Source organism: Rhipicephalus microplus, chromosome 10 (assembly GCF_043290135.1).
Source record: "Rhipicephalus microplus isolate Deutch F79 chromosome 10, USDA_Rmic, whole genome shotgun sequence".
Lineage (NCBI taxonomy): Eukaryota > Metazoa > Arthropoda > Arachnida > Ixodida > Ixodidae > Rhipicephalus > Rhipicephalus microplus.
The window spans coordinates 12,158,412-12,178,884 of NC_134709.1; the positions used below are offsets into that span (position 1 = coordinate 12,158,412).

At 43.1% G+C, this 20,473-nt stretch overlaps 1 protein-coding gene across 3 annotated transcripts in view; it reads right to left on the bottom strand.

Annotated features, from left to right (window-relative positions):
* The window catches only part of LOC119181869 (sushi, von Willebrand factor type A, EGF and pentraxin domain-containing protein 1), a 49,271-nt gene that overhangs the window by 27,782 nt on the left and 1,016 nt on the right, over positions 1–20,473 (bottom strand). For 2 of the 3 annotated variants that reach the window (XM_075875045.1, XM_037433110.2), the window contains exons 2-15: positions 19,374–19,629; positions 18,680–18,856; positions 16,038–16,196; positions 14,122–14,301; positions 12,832–13,011; positions 11,360–11,554; positions 8,633–8,884; positions 7,516–7,758; positions 6,257–6,448; positions 4,862–4,989; positions 3,875–4,010; positions 2,990–3,199; positions 1,845–2,015; positions 853–1,014 (exon numbers count right to left, since the gene is read on the bottom strand). In XM_075875045.1, coding sequence (XP_075731160.1) covers positions 853–1,014; positions 1,845–2,015; positions 2,990–3,199; positions 3,875–4,010; positions 4,862–4,989; positions 6,257–6,448; positions 7,516–7,758; positions 8,633–8,884; positions 11,360–11,554; positions 12,832–13,011; positions 14,122–14,301; positions 16,038–16,196; positions 18,680–18,856; positions 19,374–19,629 — 2,641 coding nt within the window. The remainder of the gene's footprint in view (positions 1–852; positions 1,015–1,844; positions 2,016–2,989; positions 3,200–3,874; positions 4,011–4,861; positions 4,990–6,256; positions 6,449–7,515; positions 7,759–8,632; positions 8,885–11,359; positions 11,555–12,831; positions 13,012–14,121; positions 14,302–16,037; positions 16,197–18,679; positions 18,857–19,373; positions 19,630–20,473) is intronic. The other variant, XM_075875046.1, reaches the window with a different exon arrangement.

The following is a 20,473-nucleotide window of genomic DNA, read 5'->3' on the forward strand; positions in this document are numbered from 1 at the left end:
AAATGTAGCCAAGCTGCCATCAAACACAGCACAGGTGAAATAAAATTTTGTCTAGTTTTGCAGTGGTCTGATTAATTTTTTTCTGAAGGGTAAAAATAGTGATTGTGACATTGTTACCAAAACATACTCTTCAACATTTTTGAAAACAGTAAACAGAGAATAATTACAAGCAAGCTTGTCTATTCTTCTTGTTTGCACAGTGTACATATTATTGTCTCTCTACATGGCACAAACAAAGTAGGATCATGAACATAGGTAATCACTTCACTTGAGGTATTGTTTTAACATGCAGTGGCTAAAGGCTACGTGTTTCTTGTAGACGAAATATGGTGATAAGGTGAGGCATCAGAACATGAAAAAACTGTGTATCCCACTTTGGATTTTGGGACATTCTGTGTGTGGACCTAGCTCTTTTTTTTGTTTATTTTCAACCACAGTTACCGATGTGCAGTTGCCTAACATGTTTCGTGAATAAAGTTGCCCTAGGTGGTGGTATTATCCAAGCAACATCCTCGCTTCTGTTCTTGACATTGAATAAAAACCAAGTCATGCGGTTTCAATTCCCAAGCTCTGCTTGAATGGCCAAATAAATGAGTAAATTATGTTTGGTAAGCAACAATATATGTATCCTACACATTATACGCTATTTTTTTTGTAGACTCAATCTTTGCAGTCCAGAAAATATTCGATAGAGTATTATGCTCGAGAAACATTATAGGGGCATGTACGATCGCCCGTCTTAGTACATAGGCCTCCATTTATCATTTATTTCAGCCGTAATATTAATTTAATGTTCAGTATTTGGGAGTTGGCAGAGCGCCGTGTGGCAAAGCAGCGTGTGCGGAGACCTACCTTCACATTCGCTCACGCTTACAGAGCCTCGGCGTTTGGACCGCGTCCCGCTTGGGCACGGCATACAGCTTGCCGTTCCGTAATCGGGCTGGTAGTTGGACTTGCGGCAACGTTTGCACGGTCTTAACCCCGTCCCTGAGAAAGTCCCCGGCCTGCACTGCTCTGCGCGGAGTGGAGAAAATCACAACTGCATATGCCGCATTCCCCGAACCGCGTCATCGATGGTGTCAGTGTGTGGAGACATTGTGGATTTAAGTGTGTTCTTATCTAAAGGATATGCTATCATAAGTTGCTGTGTTACACCCACATTTATAATTGAATACAATGCGAAGCCTTATTCAATGAACAACAGATGCTAAATTCGTTAAGTTTATTATTCACTCACTGCCAGTGGCTGACTGGCTCGACTGATATGCTACATCCAGCATTGTAGATGTCTGCGATTTTCTCTCCGGAAAAATTCTAGCGTAAGATGTTTTTGTGAATGCAGTCCCAGTTCACCAAGCCCTATGGAGTCTCAAGACTGCGTTTCTCATACCACTTGAACATACTCAGAAACTGTGTTTCTTTAGATAACCATTTCATAACAGTCACACCTGCACCGAAAAAACTTTGTTATATCCGAAAATTTGTTATAGACATATATATGTAACACTGTATCTAATAGTAGACTGTTCTTCATTAACTTTATTATAACCGATAATTCGTTATATGCATGTTCATTATATTGAGGTTTGTATGTCTGCTTTTGGTGAAGATAGCTTGTTTTTCTGCTTCAGAAGTACACTAAAAATGCTTGCTGGGTAAAATTATTGTGCCCATTTGCCTTGAGAAGTTGAAAGAACATCTTGAGCATAGATGCAGGGATGCAGGTGTGCATGTCTTTATAATGCTGAGGATTTGAAGCTCGTTGCATAGGAAAGTGTAATTAGATAAAATTATACCCAGATAAATGGTAGAACTTGAGCCACCGCTTTACTGTCAGGACATACCTTTGCAGTCGTGTTTGCTCTTGGACTTCACAGCGGCCGTGAAAGTGTGGTTGGGGCAGCGGATGCATATTTCCTGTCCTTCACTTGGTTGGAATGTGCCTTTGGGACAGGGCTGGCATTTCACTTGTGTCTGGTTGTAGTACTCATAGTATGTTCCCATAGGGCATTTCACTAAAATACAAGAAGTATGCTATTAGGCTGAAGATGACGAGGACATGGTGGAACAAAAATTATCTCCCACAGTCAAAGTTACCCGATTTCTAGTGTATGTCCAATGCCCATATAACCACACTTGTCATGTCCATGCTTTCATGCAAATGTTTATACTCAGTTTACCCATAATACACATCTTGTTATAAACAAAAAGCTCCTTCTTTCTGAAGACGCTTTTTAAGATACTGCTCATGTTTAAGGGCTTACGGTCACTATGGTTCTCTAAGAATGAATTGACGCTGACATTCTAAATGAAGTTTTAGTAGATGTAGTAACTCCAGAGCAAACCTTGCACACTTATTTTGCAGAAACATTTTTGAGATTGATCATGGAGCTACACTGTAAATTGTACAGAAGCACTTCTATACGCCAGAGTACACTCACAAAGTAATTAGAACTTTAATGTTTTGACCTGTTCCATGTTTTTTCTACAGAAAACACTGCACAACAAAATGAAACTAAATAAACAATTGGGAACGTGGTCAATAAGGCTGTCAAGAAAGATCCATGTTCATGTTAATCGCTTTCCATTTTCCTTGTGTCTTATTACCTTGTGGAATAAAATGAAATTTTATATAAAGATTGCGCATCGCATTGCCTCTCTTAGTGAGCAGTGTGTATATTCCCCACAATACTAATGTACACTGGGCTATCAATAAACGAAAATCTGTTAAACGGACCTGCTGCTTAAATGGAACAAACTGCCTGTGACATGATTGTTTTCATCCCTGAATATTGCACCCCAATTCATCTCTCAGTAAATGGAACTCCTGTTAATTAAATCAAATTATTCCCATTCCTTCAGGTTCCATTTAATGAAAGTCCACTGTAATCGACCATCTCCGTCATCAGTATTGTAACCCATTAACGACTTATCTACCATTATCCCCATGCCCCAAGATTTGACTTAGGAACAACGACGCGCCACTTACCGCAGTGTGGCAGTGACAGAACGCTTCCTACAGGACAAACCAGATGGCCTACGTCTTCAGACTCTTCAAGTAGCATTGCAGACAAATCACCTTCATCCAACTTCACGTCCAGCTCCTTCCGAAGCACAGCCTCCTTTAGTCTTTCCAGAAATGCTTTCATCGCAGACAGAAGGTGTTCTTCAGATGAGGAGGCTGTTTCGTTGTGCAACCCTGTTGTGGAGACAGAAGTGAGCAAGTTCCTACATTTTATTATCATCATTAACCCCCTCATGAATGTGGCATAGTTGCAGCCACATCACTTCAAAGCTGATACATTTCCAAGGAACTACAGCTTTCTTGTGAATAAGTTTTTGTTTCTGGGAAGAGAACGCTTCTAATCTGCTCCGTGCTTCTGTATGCATTGCTTGCCCCTTTCTTTTTTCTAATTTCGAAAGCCTATTCGTACCCATGATCGCTCGTAGAATAAAAAATACACACTGCATGTCCTTTTTGTGACTGTCACACTTTGAAGGAGCTTGTTATAAAAAGTTGCATTCGTAAATTGATTAGGTTAGATTCAATGTAAATGAGCTAAACAACGGATGTGATGTCACACAATGTGCTGCATGGGGTTAAAAATGGTTTAGAGCACGATGGCATTTGACGTCGCAGTTTGCGACTTAATCTCTGCCAGAATAACAACACTCTGAGGAAAGCCAAATGTACTTGTCTACACATATACGTGTAAGCAAGCACATTACAAGTACACACATTACAAGGCAGTACAAGTACACCTATATGTGTGTCATAATGGAATTTCAGGATGACAGGAACCTTTCTGACTCGGAATTGCACATCTATCATAGTGAGCATGTTGAGATAACTTAGAGGGAAGCAGTTTATTACCAGTGACATGGAAATAAACGTTGAGTTCCGGCTCTCGAGAGCGCTTGACTCGGTGACCACTTGATATGCCACCCTTGGAGCAGTCGACACGAAGGTCTTCAAGAGCACAGCTCACACCTTCGGCACACATGGTAGTCTAAAGACGCAAGACGACCGGGAAAAAATAGAAAAATGAGAAACAAAAAGATTTCTTCCTAGACAAGGCACAGCAAAGGTGTAAATGAGTGCAAATCGGCACGACCGACAGGAGGAGATAGAATAGAGAACACAGAGCGCTGATGTGTCCTCTCATCTGTCCCCACCTGTCGGTTGCTCTGATTTGTTATCATAATCATGTTCTATCAACACGCCCAATCCTACAGTCTTCTAAACAAGTGTGTGTTTGGGATATAGCAACAAAAGATTATTTTTTGTGTTTTATGCTACTACACTGTTGAGAGTGCATATTTCTGCAGCCTCTTGTGCTACGCAATCCTCCATGTCATGCCACATTTGCGTTAAGTGCATTTATTGCCTTTTCACTGTGTCGCAATTCGAAGTATCTGACGTCAGACAGCCATTTTCTCCAAGGGGCAGCTTTCCTTACACACCCCAATACACTCACACACTGTTAAATACACCGTTGCAATACATTAATATCAACTCCACGCAGAGAACTGACCTGGTAAGGATTGCGTGATCCTTCACAATTCCCACAACCTGAACATATGCGCCCTCTTGCAGGGATGCAGGTGCGCATGTCTTTATAATGCTGAGGATTTGAAGCTCGTTCAATAAGGAAGTATAATTAGATATAATTATACCCAGATAAATGGTATAACTTGAGCCACCGCTTTACTGTCAGGAGCCATTGCTTTACTGCCCTCTGGATATACTAATCCCCCTTCTGGCATGACGTTTTGGTCACAGACAACAGACTGTGAAGCGATTAATTGAAGAATGGATGGCATAAAGAGGAACTGTGTATACGACAGGGCAGTGTCTTACCTGCGATGCTAACTTCATGTCAATGTGATCTCGCACATTCATTCGCATCGTTTCATCGCACTCTAAACCCAGTGGCGCCGAATATAGCATCCTTGCATTTACTGCAGCCGATGTAGATGGCACAGACTCTAAAAAAAAGTAACAAATTCACCAACATCATTCTGATGGATCCCCCATGTAGTTTATCCAGAACGATCCAGCATCTGCAATGTTTTAATTCAAGAGTTTTGTTCAAGTGGCAGGAGAATGGAGCTATAGTTTTATGGTATTTTATTTTGTTTTGTGGTAAACTTTCCAACCTGTTAGCTACTGCAATTAAAAGAATGACTTAATTCTATTTAAAAAGCACATGAGAACTTATCGTTATATGGAATTCTGAGAATTTACGCAGGACGATATTGCATATATCTGTTAATGAGTGAACGTTGCAGAGTCATAATTAGGAATAACAGATATGAGCAGAAAGACTACCTGCTCTTGCTTCAAAATTTGTCCACCTCTTCCTCCTGGTAAATTCAATCTGGTGTGCACAGTTATTGTTTTAGTCAAGATTTAAGATGAATGATTAAGTGGAAACATTGGAAGCACGTGCCTCTTGCATATTTGTTATACCTGGTTAAGAACCATACTTGTGAGGCTTTGTTCAGAACAGTTTTTGTTGCCTCCTTTAAATAATCGTACTGGTATTTTGTTAACCTATTCATGAATTTACAAATCTCATAATCCTTATCTTTTTGACATGCTATGAACCCAATGGTGTACGCCACTTGTTTTTGCTCTTTGTATCAACTAGGGGCTAAGAAAGAACAAGATATGTCAAAGTTTGAATGAATTGAACCTCCTGCATGATAAATTTGTCTTCATTTACATTTGATGTGCTGCTTCCTGTAAGCCATGCGAAAACTATAATTTTTTTTGTTGAAAATGAACATAACTACAAATGAACCTGTACTGCATTCCTAGTCTGAGATTTCATTCTATATATGCCAAAACAGATCACCAGATCATCAACCACTTCAGGGTGAATATATATTCAATTACAACTCAATTAGGATTAGTCACATTAAAACACATAAATTAACATATCATGACATTATTTTTGTTGGAATAGACTACCGAGTGTCCTGCAATATTGTATCGATTTGACACATTCACAGAGAGTTCTTCACACATGTCTGAAAGGGTTTTCCTGCCCATATCACAATGCCATGACACTGTGACAAAGAATTGCACAGGTGGATCAGTACTAATTAGTAGCATGGTGTAATTCTATACCACATTAACAGCTAAAATGTTTGGTAAATCAAACACTGTGCCTCAATCACAAGGTGTGGAATGTGTCTTAGATGATCGAAACATATACAGGCCGACTGATCAGATGGATGAGCAACTTACCAGAGCAGTCAGAGAAAAGCTGTGGTTGGTAGGGAGCCCATCCATCTTTGAAGGTGCATGAAAATTCCCTGGGGCTGTCAGGTTCAAGTTTATAACCGTCCAGGCAAGAAATCGTGCAAGTGATGCCGAAAGTGTTACTTTGGCAATCGGCATTCCCATTAGCTGGATGGGGTATTTGGCTACATCGGTTTTCTGGAAATACAGGCAGAATAACTTGAGGACTGCATATGCCACGACATGGACTAGTTATGGTAGCAATACAAACATTCCTAAGATCAAACCTATTTATATACGTAAACGTAAAAAATCAAACTAAGAATAAGTTGCTTTTCTTTGGCAACAAAGGATAGTGTTTACTCATGGACAAGAAGTGTGTACATGAATAGAATCTAGACCTTGTATAAGCTATCACCCCACATTGGCAGTATGAGGGTTAAGTAAAGATTTAACAGTCCGCAAGCCAAGCCATCTTAATACCTTTACAAGCTGATCTGACATTTGAAAAACTGTTGTCAAAACTGAGACATGTAGCGACACAGTCGTTCTTGTTGTATTCACCTGGGCATGGCTTGTGCATAATGAAGGGGATTGGCCGAGTTTATGGTGAATTTTTCCGATACCTTTAGCACTTGAAATTGGGGTTAATGATTTCCACTTGGAGTAATTTTTATTGTTCTGACATGAATTAGTAGAAATTTGGGGGCTTAATGTCACAACAGCTAAGCAATCACATTGGTGCATCACTACTAGTTCTTAGATTCTAGAAATAATGCATGTGTAGAAATTCATGATTAGCAAGTTTTAGCATTACACATGTTCTGTACATAATGGTATTGCATACATAACAATGCTGCATTTTTCATAGGGCGCATGAGCAAAAGCTCTTCGTGTGAGCTTTTTGTGGAATGCAGCACTTTAGCGTGCCCAATGGTGTTTCGGATGCAATGTGCAGATTACTTAAATTTGCTATTAACTAATGGTTTGAAAGCAGAAAAACTGGTGAGTCAGGGGAAATACAGATTGTATGAGTCATAAGAAAGTGTTATGCATAATTTCATTCACATGGCTATGTAGAACTTGATCATATCCCTCCTGGTTTTTTGGAATCCATGGAATTCCCACATAAATGTGTTAGCAGAATTGTTGTTTCTCAGTAATTATGTGAAAGATAAGGCCAGAATGCATTCTTGCCCTTAGAAAAACTGCAATTTGTTTTCTTTCTACACAGACTGAAGACTCATGAGAAAGAGAGTGGTCACCTCTCACAGTGATGTTGATGACACAAGAAGCATTGTTTCCGGCAGTGTCAGTTGCTACGTATGTGACCATCGTTTCACCCACAGGGAATGCTACTCCAGGGCTGTGGGATTGCCACAGCTTCACATCTTCCCCCGAGTTGTCTGAAAATGCTGGCTCCTCCCATGAGACGTGCACAGATGATTGCCCATCGGAAAAGGCTTCAGGTGGGTCGAAACAGTTTTCAACAAAAGGTGGCTCTTTGTCTGCATACAAAGAACAGATGTTATTGAAACAACCGTATACTAGAAAACCAGGCATTCCTCAGAAATCTTGTTCATGATCAGTACATGCAATGTAACATGAATACTTAAAGGCTTCATTGTATTGTGGGCACAGTTTATGCCCATACCATTATGGTACATTAATTCAAATCTGAAACATAGATGCAAGCTCGGCACAAGTTCCTCTGCCTGGAGTAAACTTCATGAGAAGAGAACTTGTGCATGTCAAAACAACAAAAAGCACCAACTGCTTCTTTGATGAAAACAATTAAGTTCAAGCCATCACAATACTGGCTCGAGGGTAAGGATTTTCTTGTTTTTATACGCCTAAGAAATTGTATCCCACCACATATAAGGATGGAAGTCCATGCAGCAGGCATCAGCAGGTATTTATATTTCATCACCTCGGTCACCCAATGTAACCGGACAGTGCGTTCAGAGAAAAGTTGCACTGTTGAAGAGGATTTGGAGGTGCCCTTGACCTGCCCTTTTCTGAAGTATGAGCTTTCTTTTGATAAACCGAGGCTGCATGGTGGCTATCTATCGAAGGGAGGGGGCTGAAGGGGGCTAAGCTAAGGGGTTTAAAGAACCAAGTCTACAGCAAGCCACACTGCGACGGCCGAAAAGCATTTGAGAGCTACACTAAGGTTATTTTTTTCTGTCACTTTTGTTTGGCAATTTCTTGAGCACCAAACGGGCACATTCGTAGATCTTCAACATTTTCATCATGGTAATTCAAGTAAGTCATTGCGACAGAAGCTTTCTTTTATAAAGAAAGATTTATACGCTCAGCTAATTGTGTTGATGTATGCTAACAACAAACCCTTGAAAATGGCACCTCTCACTTTTGACTCACCTGCCACTGTCACGGTGAAGTTGCAGAAAGCCATGTTTCCCCACTCGTCCTCGGCCCTGTACGACACATCGTGTGCTCCTATGGGGAACAAGTGTGGCGGCATCACAGATGGAGCCACATTGAGGAAGAGTGAGGCTCCGGCCTTGTCCACAGCCTCAAGCATTTCCCAGTCGACGATTGCTTCTCCGTAACCTGGCTCTGAGTTGACCATTATGTCACCTGGACAGTTTCGGATAACTGGAGGCTCAGTGCCTGTCAAAAGGTGGAAGGTAGACAAGGTCCTGTTAAATCAAAACGTAGTGCACTTGGTAGCATGCACCAAGTGAGCAGAAGTTGTTCCTAAGCACGCCTGCACTTTCTCGTGTTTGATGCAGAATGAAAGCACCCGTGCAAAGATTGATGCCAGGTGTTCACTGCAATTTTATTCTTCAAGTGAAGTTGTACTTTCTAACATGGGAATAACATGACTACTACAGCTACAGAATGAATACGCTGATCAAGTCAACCAACACTAAGTCATATCTCTTTTATGTTCGCTTCCTCCTGACTAGATTCAAAACGAAAATAATAGGGAAGGACTATAGCAAATAAAATGATGTGATTTTAAAATGAAATGAAACGCATGCAATTTTCTTTTTGTCATTTCACTCAGTAATATTTTTAGGGAAAGTCAGCAAAAAGACAGGTTTTAGCTGTGTGTGAGTGTTCTATTGTAGTTACTTTTTCCAAATGAGAGGATCGATTGTGCACTTGTTGTAGGTAATCTAAACGCTTATTTAATCCACCTGGAACATGGAACAAAATATGATTGATTGATTGATTGATATGTGGGGTTTAACGTCCCAAAACCACTATATGATTATGAGAGACGCCGTAGTGGAGGGCTCTGGAAATTTCGACCACCTGGGGTTCTTTAACGTGCACCCAAATCTGAGCACACGGGCCTACAGCACTTCCGCCTCCATCAGAAATGCAGCCGCCGCAGCCGGGATTCGAACCCGCGCCCTGCGGATCAGCAGCCGAGTACCTTAGCCACTGGACCACCGCGGCGGGGCAACAAAATATTGTCCCTCATTCACATGCAGATGCCCGTGACCAGAAAATAAGCTGATGTGAGCACTCAGCATACATTTATTTTCACCTGTGACAACGTCTGTTGTGACGTCTGGGTGGTCAGGTGAAACATCTTGAATGAACAATAGTGCGACAGAAAAATGAGGATGTGAAAAGGAAAGACACACTAAAGCGCTGACTAGCAAGGAAAAATGTATTCCGATGCGAAGCAGAATAAATAGCACGTGAAAAAAAAACAAAGAACACAAACAACCATCGCGCATGCTCGTGGTGATAAGTCACCTAATGATTTTTTGATTGATTGATTGATATGTGGGGTTTAACGTCCCAAAACCACTATATGATTATGAGAGACGCCGTAGTGGAGGGCTCTGGAAATTTCGACCACCTGGGGTTCTTTAACGTGCACCCAAATCTGAGCACACGGGCCTACAACACTTCCGCCTCCATCGGAAATGCAGCCGCCGCAGCCGGGATTCGAACCCGCGCCCTGCGGATCAGCAGCCGAGTACCTTAGCCACTAGACCACCGCGGCGGGGCAACAAAATATTGTCCCTCATTCACATGCAGATGCCCGTGACCAGAAAATAAGCTGATGTGAGCACTCAGCATACATTGATTTTCACCTGTGACAACGTCTGTTGTGACGTCTGGGTGGTCAGGTGAAACATCTTGAATGAACAATAGTGCGACAGAAAAATGAGGATGTGAAAAGGAAAGACACACTAAAGCACTGACTAGCAAGGAAAAATGTATTCCGATGCGAAGCAGAATAAATAGCACGTGAAAAAAAAACAAAGAACACAAACAACCATCGCGCATGCTCGTGGTGATAAGTCACCTAATGATTTTTTGATTGATTGATTGATATGTGGGGTTTAACGTCCCAAAACCACTATATGATTATGAGAGACGCCGTAGTGGAGGGCTCCGGAAATTTAGACCACCTGGGGTTCTTTAACGTGCACCCGAATCTGAGCACACGGGCCTACAACATTTCCGCCTCCATCGGAAATGCAGCCGCCGCAGCCGGGATTCGAACCCGCGCCCTGCGGGTCAGCAGTCGAGTACCTTAGCCACTAGACCACCACGGCGGGGCACCTAATTATTTTTGTCACCTTGTGCATGCACAACGACTTTTGTCGTTTTGTGCAGGTGTGACGGTTTTGTGTTTTTTTTTTCTCCCCCACATGCTATTTATTCTGCTTTGTGCCGGAATGAAACATTAGTTGTGAATCAGCGCATTAGTTTGTCGTTCCTCTTCACGTTCTCATTTTTTGTCATGCTATTATTCGTTCAGTGTGGAGGCACACCAACGAGCCTAACTGACTGTTTTGACGTGAGACAGTTGATGTCGAAAAATAAAACATGAACAGTGGCATCAATGAAAGCCCACAAATGTCCTATATATATGCATGTTATTTGTCAGTTTTATAAAATTAGATGCTGTAATAAAGTCTTACATGTGAACTGCTGCTATGGCATGATACTTCATGACAAACATACTAAAACAAAATTTTTTAGAGATCTATGTGCACCAGGAATTTCGAAAGAACTGGATTTGTGGTATGTGCCACCACTCCTTTTCAAAGAGATGTGCTGCATTCATCATTATCATTGAAACCAGAACAACTTCATGAGACAGCTACTTACTGGCGCAGATTGTCACATCATCCGGCTCACTCCACATTCCCGTGCTCAGGCAGTGCCGAACGTCGGGTCCCATAACGCGGTATCCATCGTCACACATGACAGTGCAGTCCTCGCCATATGCTGACTTTGTCTCGCTACAGTGGGGTGGGCTCAAGGCTCCGTTGGTTGGTGCCACCAAGGGTGGGCAGGTGACAGCTGCGGTACATTGAGTTTATTTCAATGCAATTTCTTTCTCCCAGCAGGTTGCGGTAAATTCACATTCACAGTGACAAAATTTAGCAAATTAATAATAAACAATGCAAGCAAAATATAGCAGACAGAAAATGACAGAATTGCAGGATCTGTCAAAGAGCCAACATACACATACTTATGCAACCTATAAGTCGTGGCTGAAATGATCAAATTATTGATTAATTCCCCATCATCAGATGTTCTTCCAGCTTCCAGCCTATTCTTTGCAAGGTGGAGTGAACATTTGTCATGAGTGCAGTGGGCACATCCACTAAGACGATAGCATGAAGAGCGTGTTAGGCTGTTGGCTGACATATGCCAAGCCAAGATAAAAGTCAAGGTGAAAGCCAAGCTGAAGACTATACACGTCTTAAATAGATGAAAAACAGAATACAGATAATCATTATGGTGTCACTAATCAACCATTACTTTCCAGCGCACGTTGCAAATCGCTTGCAAGACAACACTAAGACAGTTTTTCTTTAGTGTCCCCTTGTTTGCTAAACAGGTTGTGATCTACAGTTATTGATAAGAGATAACACTGCATTATAGCGAAACCAAAAACAAACTAGGGAGCTTGTATTCTTCCTCTTACATCAAACGGGTTCATACATGAGAAACTACACTGACATTTGTAAAACTGCAGTGACGTATCAATGCTGAAAATTTCATGTATACAAATTTGACCCTATTAACTATTGGTGAAATATTTTCCGTACAACAAATTCAAATCAAACAAAGTTTACTTGTATTAAGTCGCTCATTAAAGGTTGTTTTAGAAGTTGCTCTTAGCATGGAGTGCTTTTCATTTTAGGTGGTAAGGAAGTGTTGTCCTGTGTGTGTAACACCCTTAATATGAAAGATATCATTGCTGAGGATGATTTTTTTTTCTGTACTTGTGATAAGCACTTGGCAAATAAATAGTGTGACATGAAAATTGTACAAAAAGAAGTTTCAAGGCTATAATTCTGTCAGGCCTCCCCGTCTTACATTCTGGTGCTTAATGAGTGTTAACAGTACGCAGTTCAGTTTTGGTTGCACATGTGTAGTTGAAGCTCAGCATGCTGTACACTAATATTACGTCTTAATGGTAAAGTGTATTATGTCTGAATATAATTCATGGAGCAAGCTAGTTTTCAGCACCCTTAATCTACCAGTGTGGGGTGAACTTAAAATTAAAGGTGTAAAGAAATTTTATTGTGCGATTGAAAGTTCCTTCAAAGCAAGATTTGGGGCCTTACGTCGGCAGAGCACAGGCAGGCCATCCCAGAGGGCGATTGAGAGGCAGGTCCGTTTGCGAGAGCCGATGAGTGCGTATCCCCTCTGGCACTCGAACTCACACGTTGTGTCAAAGTCAAACGAGTCGCTGGAGCAGCTCATGGATCCATGCAGGGGTGACTCTAGGGGAGAACACTTTTTCTCTGCAAGAGAAACATAGCTGATGAAGCCACAGTCTCACAGATTATTTCCCTGTGCAACATGTACAGTATGGTCCTCTGTTAAAGCGAACACTTGAATGTACACCTTCAATATTCCTGGCCATCTATGAGCAAGTGGATTAAAAAACAATCTTCATGCAAGTCAAGTCTGTCAAGAGGAGTTGGAACTTTTTAACCGCCAGTAGCCTTATGCATATCTAAGCTGCTATGATTCCGTAAGATAGCGAAATCTAAACATGCTGCTGACGCAGGTGTTTTCTTTAACAGTGGACCCGTCTGTACGTGCTGTTCTCCGTGTCAAATCAAAGTGTTTAAATGTAGCCTCTTCCCAGCAAAGAAGTATCGTGACTGTCATTGACATCGTTCAGTTTCCGATGTTTCATTGGGTTACTCCAACTCAAATCATGAATTCAACTCGATCATGCTGTGCCATGTTGTGACAACAGTTTCATTCTTCATTTCATATTCAATTCACATCTCAACTTATGGTGCTTGAACATCAAAGCAAATCAGTACAGACTGTGTTCATTCTAAGCAGTAGAAAATCTAAAAGCAGGGGTGCAATCACGGAACTATTTCATTCCTCTCTTCTATGCTTTTCGCCGCCATTGGCCGTGTGCGAAGGTCAAAGAAAGAGCTTGCGAGGTGCGCTCCGACCAGTCACGAATGGCGGATGGCGGCGAAAAGCATAGAAAAAAAAAGGAATGAAATTACTCTGTGATTGAACCCCAGAAGCGATGAAATAAAGCGACAGAGAGATTTAAAAAGAAACAGTGGTGTCAGGGATGAGATAAAAAGCTTTTTGGCAATGAATTCAGTTGCTGAGCACTTTGCCATTTCTTCTCCCTTTGTTGCAATGGTCCTTGCACGTCACATTTTCATCACACCAAGAAACATGTCATTAAGCAAGACTGATATACTAACAATGTACTAATATATGATCCTCTGTTTTATCGCAGCTCCTTGTGAGCATGCACCACTTCACGTTTGAGCATTTGGTAGCGGGAATTGATCAAACTATATATAGTTATACTATAAGGCATATTAGTACATGGCTAAAGTGCTCCTGTGAACTCAGGAAGAGTGACTCACTCTCGCAAACAGGGTCACTGCCTGACCAGTTGCCATCATGCTGACAAACACGTATGCTGTTGCCGATGAGGCGGTATCCAGGGTTGCAGCGGAACCCACAGGCGGCATTGAACACCACCTCGCAGTCCGCGTTCACCATGTACCCATTGTCTGGAGGGCTCAGCGGGTCGCATCGGACCACTGCATGTCGTTAGCACTGCTGTCATTCGTGCACTTTCCAAGTAAGTATTGCGGATAATGTGGTCATGCTAGCCCGCACCTCCACAACTCTGAAAGGCTGCAGCACAGTTGTGATCCCGTTGCCTTTTATTTGGCAGAGCCACCTGATCAACCTTCAGAATGAAGGTGGTGCTCACAGTGGTGATAATTAAATACATGTGAAGAGGATGAATGTTGTGAATATTATGCTCACAATATTTTCGAAAATATTTTGTAACTGGTAGGGTTAAAAATAAGACTACCAGGCGGCCATGAATATAGCGTCAAAACTCGATAAAGCCGATATTAGGCTGCCAATTTACTTTGTTATAATAAATCTTTCTTAAGTTGAAGTTCGATCCTTTTGTGCAAGGTATAACATTTTTTTTTTTCGAATCGCCCAAATAGTGGGTCGTAGAATGCTTACTACCCATTACACAAGGCTCATCCGTATTTCTATTTTGTCATCAGCCACCGCATCAACAAAGTTCACATCAATGCCTTGCAAATTTATAGCGGGTGTGTTGCTGCTACGCAAGTGGGTGCTTCTCAACTTGTGCACAAAACTGGCAGTTTTTTTTTTTTTTCTGCCATTCTGCGCTAGAAGAACTTGTGGTGCACCCTTACTGCAAGTAAAAAAGAAAAAAAAACTGTCATTCACTTTTCATTAGTTATTTCAAACTGCACGGTTTCATTAGGAGGTTATTTCACTCTTTAGCGTCAAAATGGCCTTGGCCTGACATCAGCAGCCTAACTGTGGTAATAGGAGCCGATGTCACATTCTTAGTAGACTGTATGCACGTCTTTTGAGTTACCCCAGCTTAACAAGATCATTTTCTCATCCCCCTACATTAGCATCTTAATTCATCACTCTTTCGCTCCCCAGTCATCCTTCCCAATAACCCTTCCCCTGTGTAGAGTAGCAGGCCAGAGCAAACTGACGCTCAAGGTGACATCTCTACCTTTCTGTAAATAAATTGTCTCTCTCTCTCTGCTTCTTAACAAAATAGGAATTTTCTTTTTTCCCCTTTCAATTCGCCACTAAGAGAGGGCATGAAACCATTTCGGCGCAGTTTTCTTGGGGGTTGAGAGCCCAGACACTGCTGTCCTAATAGCTTCTTTCGAGATCGCGATCATGGAGATTGGGCAGGAGATTGAGCACTTCGATACCCCAAAACCGTCCTCTTTTTTCTCGGCGCTCGCGCTTGCTTTTAAAATGCTAAAACCTCATTGGCTACGCACGTTCTCTGAAGATTACGATCGCCTGCAAGAAGTGCGAGTTCATCAGGTTTGGTGCCGCCCCTACAGCTACTCACGCTTCCTAGTTGGCACACGACGACAACGAAAACACTAATCGGGCTGCACATGGCCAATAAACTGCAGTGGTTACGAGCCATACTTGGAACGGGTCAAGCAAGCAAGCAGGCACTCGCGACACACGTTATGAAACTATGCACCAGCGTTCCCATCACCACAAATAAGCTGCATGCCTTGTCTCCTCCTTTTTTTTTGGCTTTCTCTCCACATCGCCAACGCAGACCTACGTTATCGACGGCGCTGATGGCGCTAACGCCGCAGGTGCATTGCACCTTTTCTCTGATGCCAGAAAACACGTGCAGCTCCGCTTCATACTCTCCATGCCAATCTGTCTTTAGGTGAGAGAAGCCTTACCACAGGCTTCATTTTTCGTAACGCAAACAGGCGGAAAGTCAACGTGCCCTTGCAGGTGCCGCCCTCAGTGCTGTAGCCCCTCTTGCAGTGGCACTGGGCCACGCTTGTGCTGCCCGGCAAGGAGTTCTGGTGGGCGTGCGGGCACGGAATGCAGATGCTCTCGTCTCCGCTTGCTTCCACGGGTTGGTAGGTGCCCTGGGGACACGCTGTTCGTCGAAACAACATAAACAGCTGGTGAGCCGCACGAGATCAATGATTGATGAAAAATCTTTTTTTGCTATGACTAAAAGAATAACAAACAAACAAACAAAAAACAGGCGAAGCCCATTCATGTTTATGTGTACATATAGGCGTGCCCGAGATTCTCCATTAGGGAGGCAGGAAGAAGCAAACTTGACCACCTCTCCATTCGGCCGAGTCCAAAAGATAACAAGGTCGGCAATGGAGGCATAAATGTAAATGACTCAATGATGTACAGTCGCGCTTAATATGAGTTGCAACACGCTGGCCGTGGTTAAAGGGACCCCTAGTTTGAACACTGACACCGACAAATGTTAAATAAGTTCAAAAAGTACTGCTAAGAAAGAGTCAAATTCACTGATTTTTTTTTTCTATAGGTGCCGATTTGCAGTGTTGAAGTCATTTTGAGTCCAGACAGCGTGCTTCAATTCATTTCGAGCGCGACTGTACCTCACACACAGGCCTGCCATTGGTCACCGACGTTATGGGCTAAAGCTGGAAAATCAGTAAGGAATCCTTTGAATGCAACACATCAGGGTTCATTGGTCGCCATTATCATCAGAAAACATTGTAGTACCATAACCATGTACGTTAAAGGATGTGATGTGTCTGGCTGAGATAAGGCATGTGGCAGACTAGGCACCTTTTTTAAATTAATAGTAGCCCTCTCTGCTCTCTATCTTTCATCTCCCCCATCCTTCTCCCATGTGCAGGGTAGCAAACCGGCTGCCTATAGGCTGGTTAACCTCCCTGCCGTTCTTTTCCCCCTATTTTCCTTCCTTCCCCTCCCCCATGTCTATGATTGTTTTGTTTAGGTATATGCCTGAGCATATTCTGACTGAAATTGAAGAAGTACAGTACGGTCGAACCTCATTGTAACTTAGAAACACCAGTAACATAAATTAGTTCGTTATATCCAATATTCGTTGTAACGGTACGGATAAAAATCGGCACTTGCAGTTCGTCAATCTGGCTTGCGCGAAAATTTTAAATACAAGAATGCGTTATTCTAGGCTTTGCACCTGCTGTTAGTGGGGTAGTACTTACATTTCTCATCAGAGCATATCATAGCTAAATAGACAGGATCTTCAGCAGGTGAAATTACAGCAGAACAAGCTCGAGCCCAACTTCCTCACCTCAAATAAATTTCGAACTCTGGGTGGTTTAGGGGCCCTTTAAGATACATTTCAAACCTAACTTGTAGAGTCAGAGTCAGAATTTTAAAAATAAGATGTGATTGTGCATTGCCTATCAATACTTATATAGCTTTTTATGCTACCTTTCATGTTTTGAACCTTGTGCCAAATATTTCTTGTTGCATCCGATATTATGGTGACTGTCTCGTTTCCATCTTTGTTAAAAAATAAAGATTGAATGTCAGTGCATGTTATTGACTTCGCTAAGCGGCTGTAAGCTAGGTTTGTGTAATGTAAAACTCTGAGAACTTTAACTGATTTCCGACATTCCGTCATTCGGGAGGCTGAGGAACGGGTCAGAAAGCCTACTTACAAGCTTGACTTGGACTACGACCAAGTACAATAAGGCAGGTATAGGCGACGCCCAGCACAATAAAACAAAATGCACGGAGTGAAACAATCTCACTGTCACAGTAAACTATTTTGAAATGATCCATGAATTACGTTCTGATAATGTATTTTCTCGCTGATCTATTGACAAATTTTTTTTTGAATTTACATTAGTGCACATCTGTATTTTCGTTTTTTACCTGTGTGTCATTTTAAGCAACAAAAGAATCATACAGGGACTAGTCACGTGCTTTAAGTAGTGAGTATACTGTGTAATACTTCAAGTGCTTCTGCTCTTCTATTCTAACACAGTGTGCGCTAATAAAACTACACCACGAAGGGGGGGGGGGGGGGTATCATGACTAAGGGGCAAGAAATTACTTCCGCGCTTGTTGCCACCTATAGCTTGAGCACTTTCTTTTCTTCTTTCCAGTTGACGTATCTACTCACTTTTGGCGTTTGAAACAAAGGTGTAACTTCAGGTATAATTGTAGAGGTAATAATCAGTGCTCTGGTTGAGTAATAGCCAGGATGATAAGGGGAGGGAAATTGTTCTGTGACAATGCATGGTTACGTTGTGCTCTGAGGTACGGAAATTTGCGATATAGGACGCCATCACCTGACTTCGTTGAAAAAACAGGTCACTGAAGAATGTCAAAACAAAAAGGAAAATGACGTTTCGGGATCCGAACGGAAGGCCTTGTTCACAATGCCAAAACGTCATTCAAGTTTCATATTTACGTTGGTCAGTGACCCGTTTTTTCTCAACCATGCCTTTACCTGACCAGACGGTATTCAGTCGAACTCTCGGCTATATCACCTGTTGTGTAAGTGAAATGGGTAATTTGAGATCGCTTGCTGTGACAAAGCCTCATGCACGAGGACGCGTCGCCTCCATCAAACTAGCATAGCGGAACTCTTACGGTGGCACTCCTCCCTGAGTCCCGATCCGTAGTGTCCCTTGGGACAGAGGCAGGCGTACTGTCCCGACGATATACCGCACGTGCAGAGCTCCTCGTGGTCGCAGCAGTGGTGGCCTTCCGGACACAGTCCCGCGCACTCGGTCGCGTTCACCAGCTGGTACGGGCCCACGTGCATATCTGTGAGTTTTGGAGGGGTCGAATAGAACATTTATTAGAAAGAAACCGTTGACTGCGAAACCAATGTAGAGTGTGTACCTAGCGGCTCCGAAAAAGAAAAAAAAAACAATCGGTTGATCTGGCGCCCCATTGCTTCTTTGAACACGCGCTCGTACCAGTGGCGTAGCCAGGGGGTGGCACACCTTGCCTGTTCCCCCCCCCCCCACCCGAAATTTTTTTTCGCCTTAGGCCCATAGCACACAGAGCACAAAATGACACTCGACCACACCTACCTGTCCGGCCCCCACCTTAGATAGGCGTGGTGCTCCTCCTCTCCCCTGAAAAAATTTCCGGAAGGAGGAGGAACACCACGGGGAGGAGGAGCACGCCCCTGTCGTGTAATCATAACAGTTAACAGTAGTTGAACCCCCCCCCCCCCCCCACTCACCCCCTTCTTTTTTATAGCGTTAGCTAAATGGACTGTCATGTTACTGCAGTCGATCCCCGGCTCCGAATGTGTTGTGAAAGCCATACACACCTTCGTGAAGCGCTCTTCGAGCGAGTGCCTCGAACTCTTCGAAGCTGTCCAGTATGTAGCAGTGCTCGTCGTACGGGGTCGAGGCCATGTCCTGGAGCTCCCGCACGTTTCCGTTGCGTATTCCGAACGTGTAGATGGTGACGTCACTGTCGCGGAGCATCTTGGCGCACGGCCGGGGATCTCCTCCGTTTGAGTAGCCGTCCGTGACCAGGAACACTGCTTTGGCCGCGTCTTCGCGAGCAAACTTGAGAATGTCCTTCAAGGCACACGAAACGATAAAAAAACTAAAAATAAAAGAGCGAGGGTACTGAATACCACATAATAGAGCGACCGCGGCTCCTGAACATTTTTACACTTGTGAAAAGTTTGGGTGCCCTGTTCAGTAAGAATTTTTCGAATAGCGTACGCAAAGCTTTGTGGTAGCGTACCGCGCCACTGCGCATGCGTCGTACGCTAACCGCTTGCGGGCTCCCGCAAAGTGACGGAAATAGCGGGCGACCGCAAAGCCCGCAAAACTCCCTCGAATCACCGAGCCCCCCGGCGGCTCTGCTGACACCGGGAGACTATCAGTGACATGATGAATTGGTTTTGACCGATGAAGCACACCTGTCGTTAATTTGGACATCGTCACTTCGTTACAAAAAAAGCAATATCAGTTCAACTTTTGAATTTCGCGCCGAAGACTGCGCGCGTGTATTTCAGCGTGACGTCACGGATTTCAAAGAGTCTCTTTCGGATTTTGGCAACGTTGCCCCAAAGAATCTACCTGAAACCTGGTGCGTCTTGAGTCTGGCCCTCTCAGAAGATAATGCCCCTTATTTTTACCGATTGACAATGGCACGCCATAGGTGTGCACAGAGAGTGGGAGCAAGGGCGAGTAGCAGCGCCCCCCCCCCCCCCCCTTATTAGGTCAATGTACGGGGCAGACTTTGAGCCCTCCCTCCTTCCCTCCCATAGGTGACTAAAACCTTCAACCTAAGGTGAGCAAACTTTCAACGATTGTTCCCCCCCCCCCCCTTCCCTGAAAAAGTTCCACGTTACGGGTCTGGCCCGTGCTTAAGATCATCATCAATTAAGACACTTGAAGAACAACAGGACGA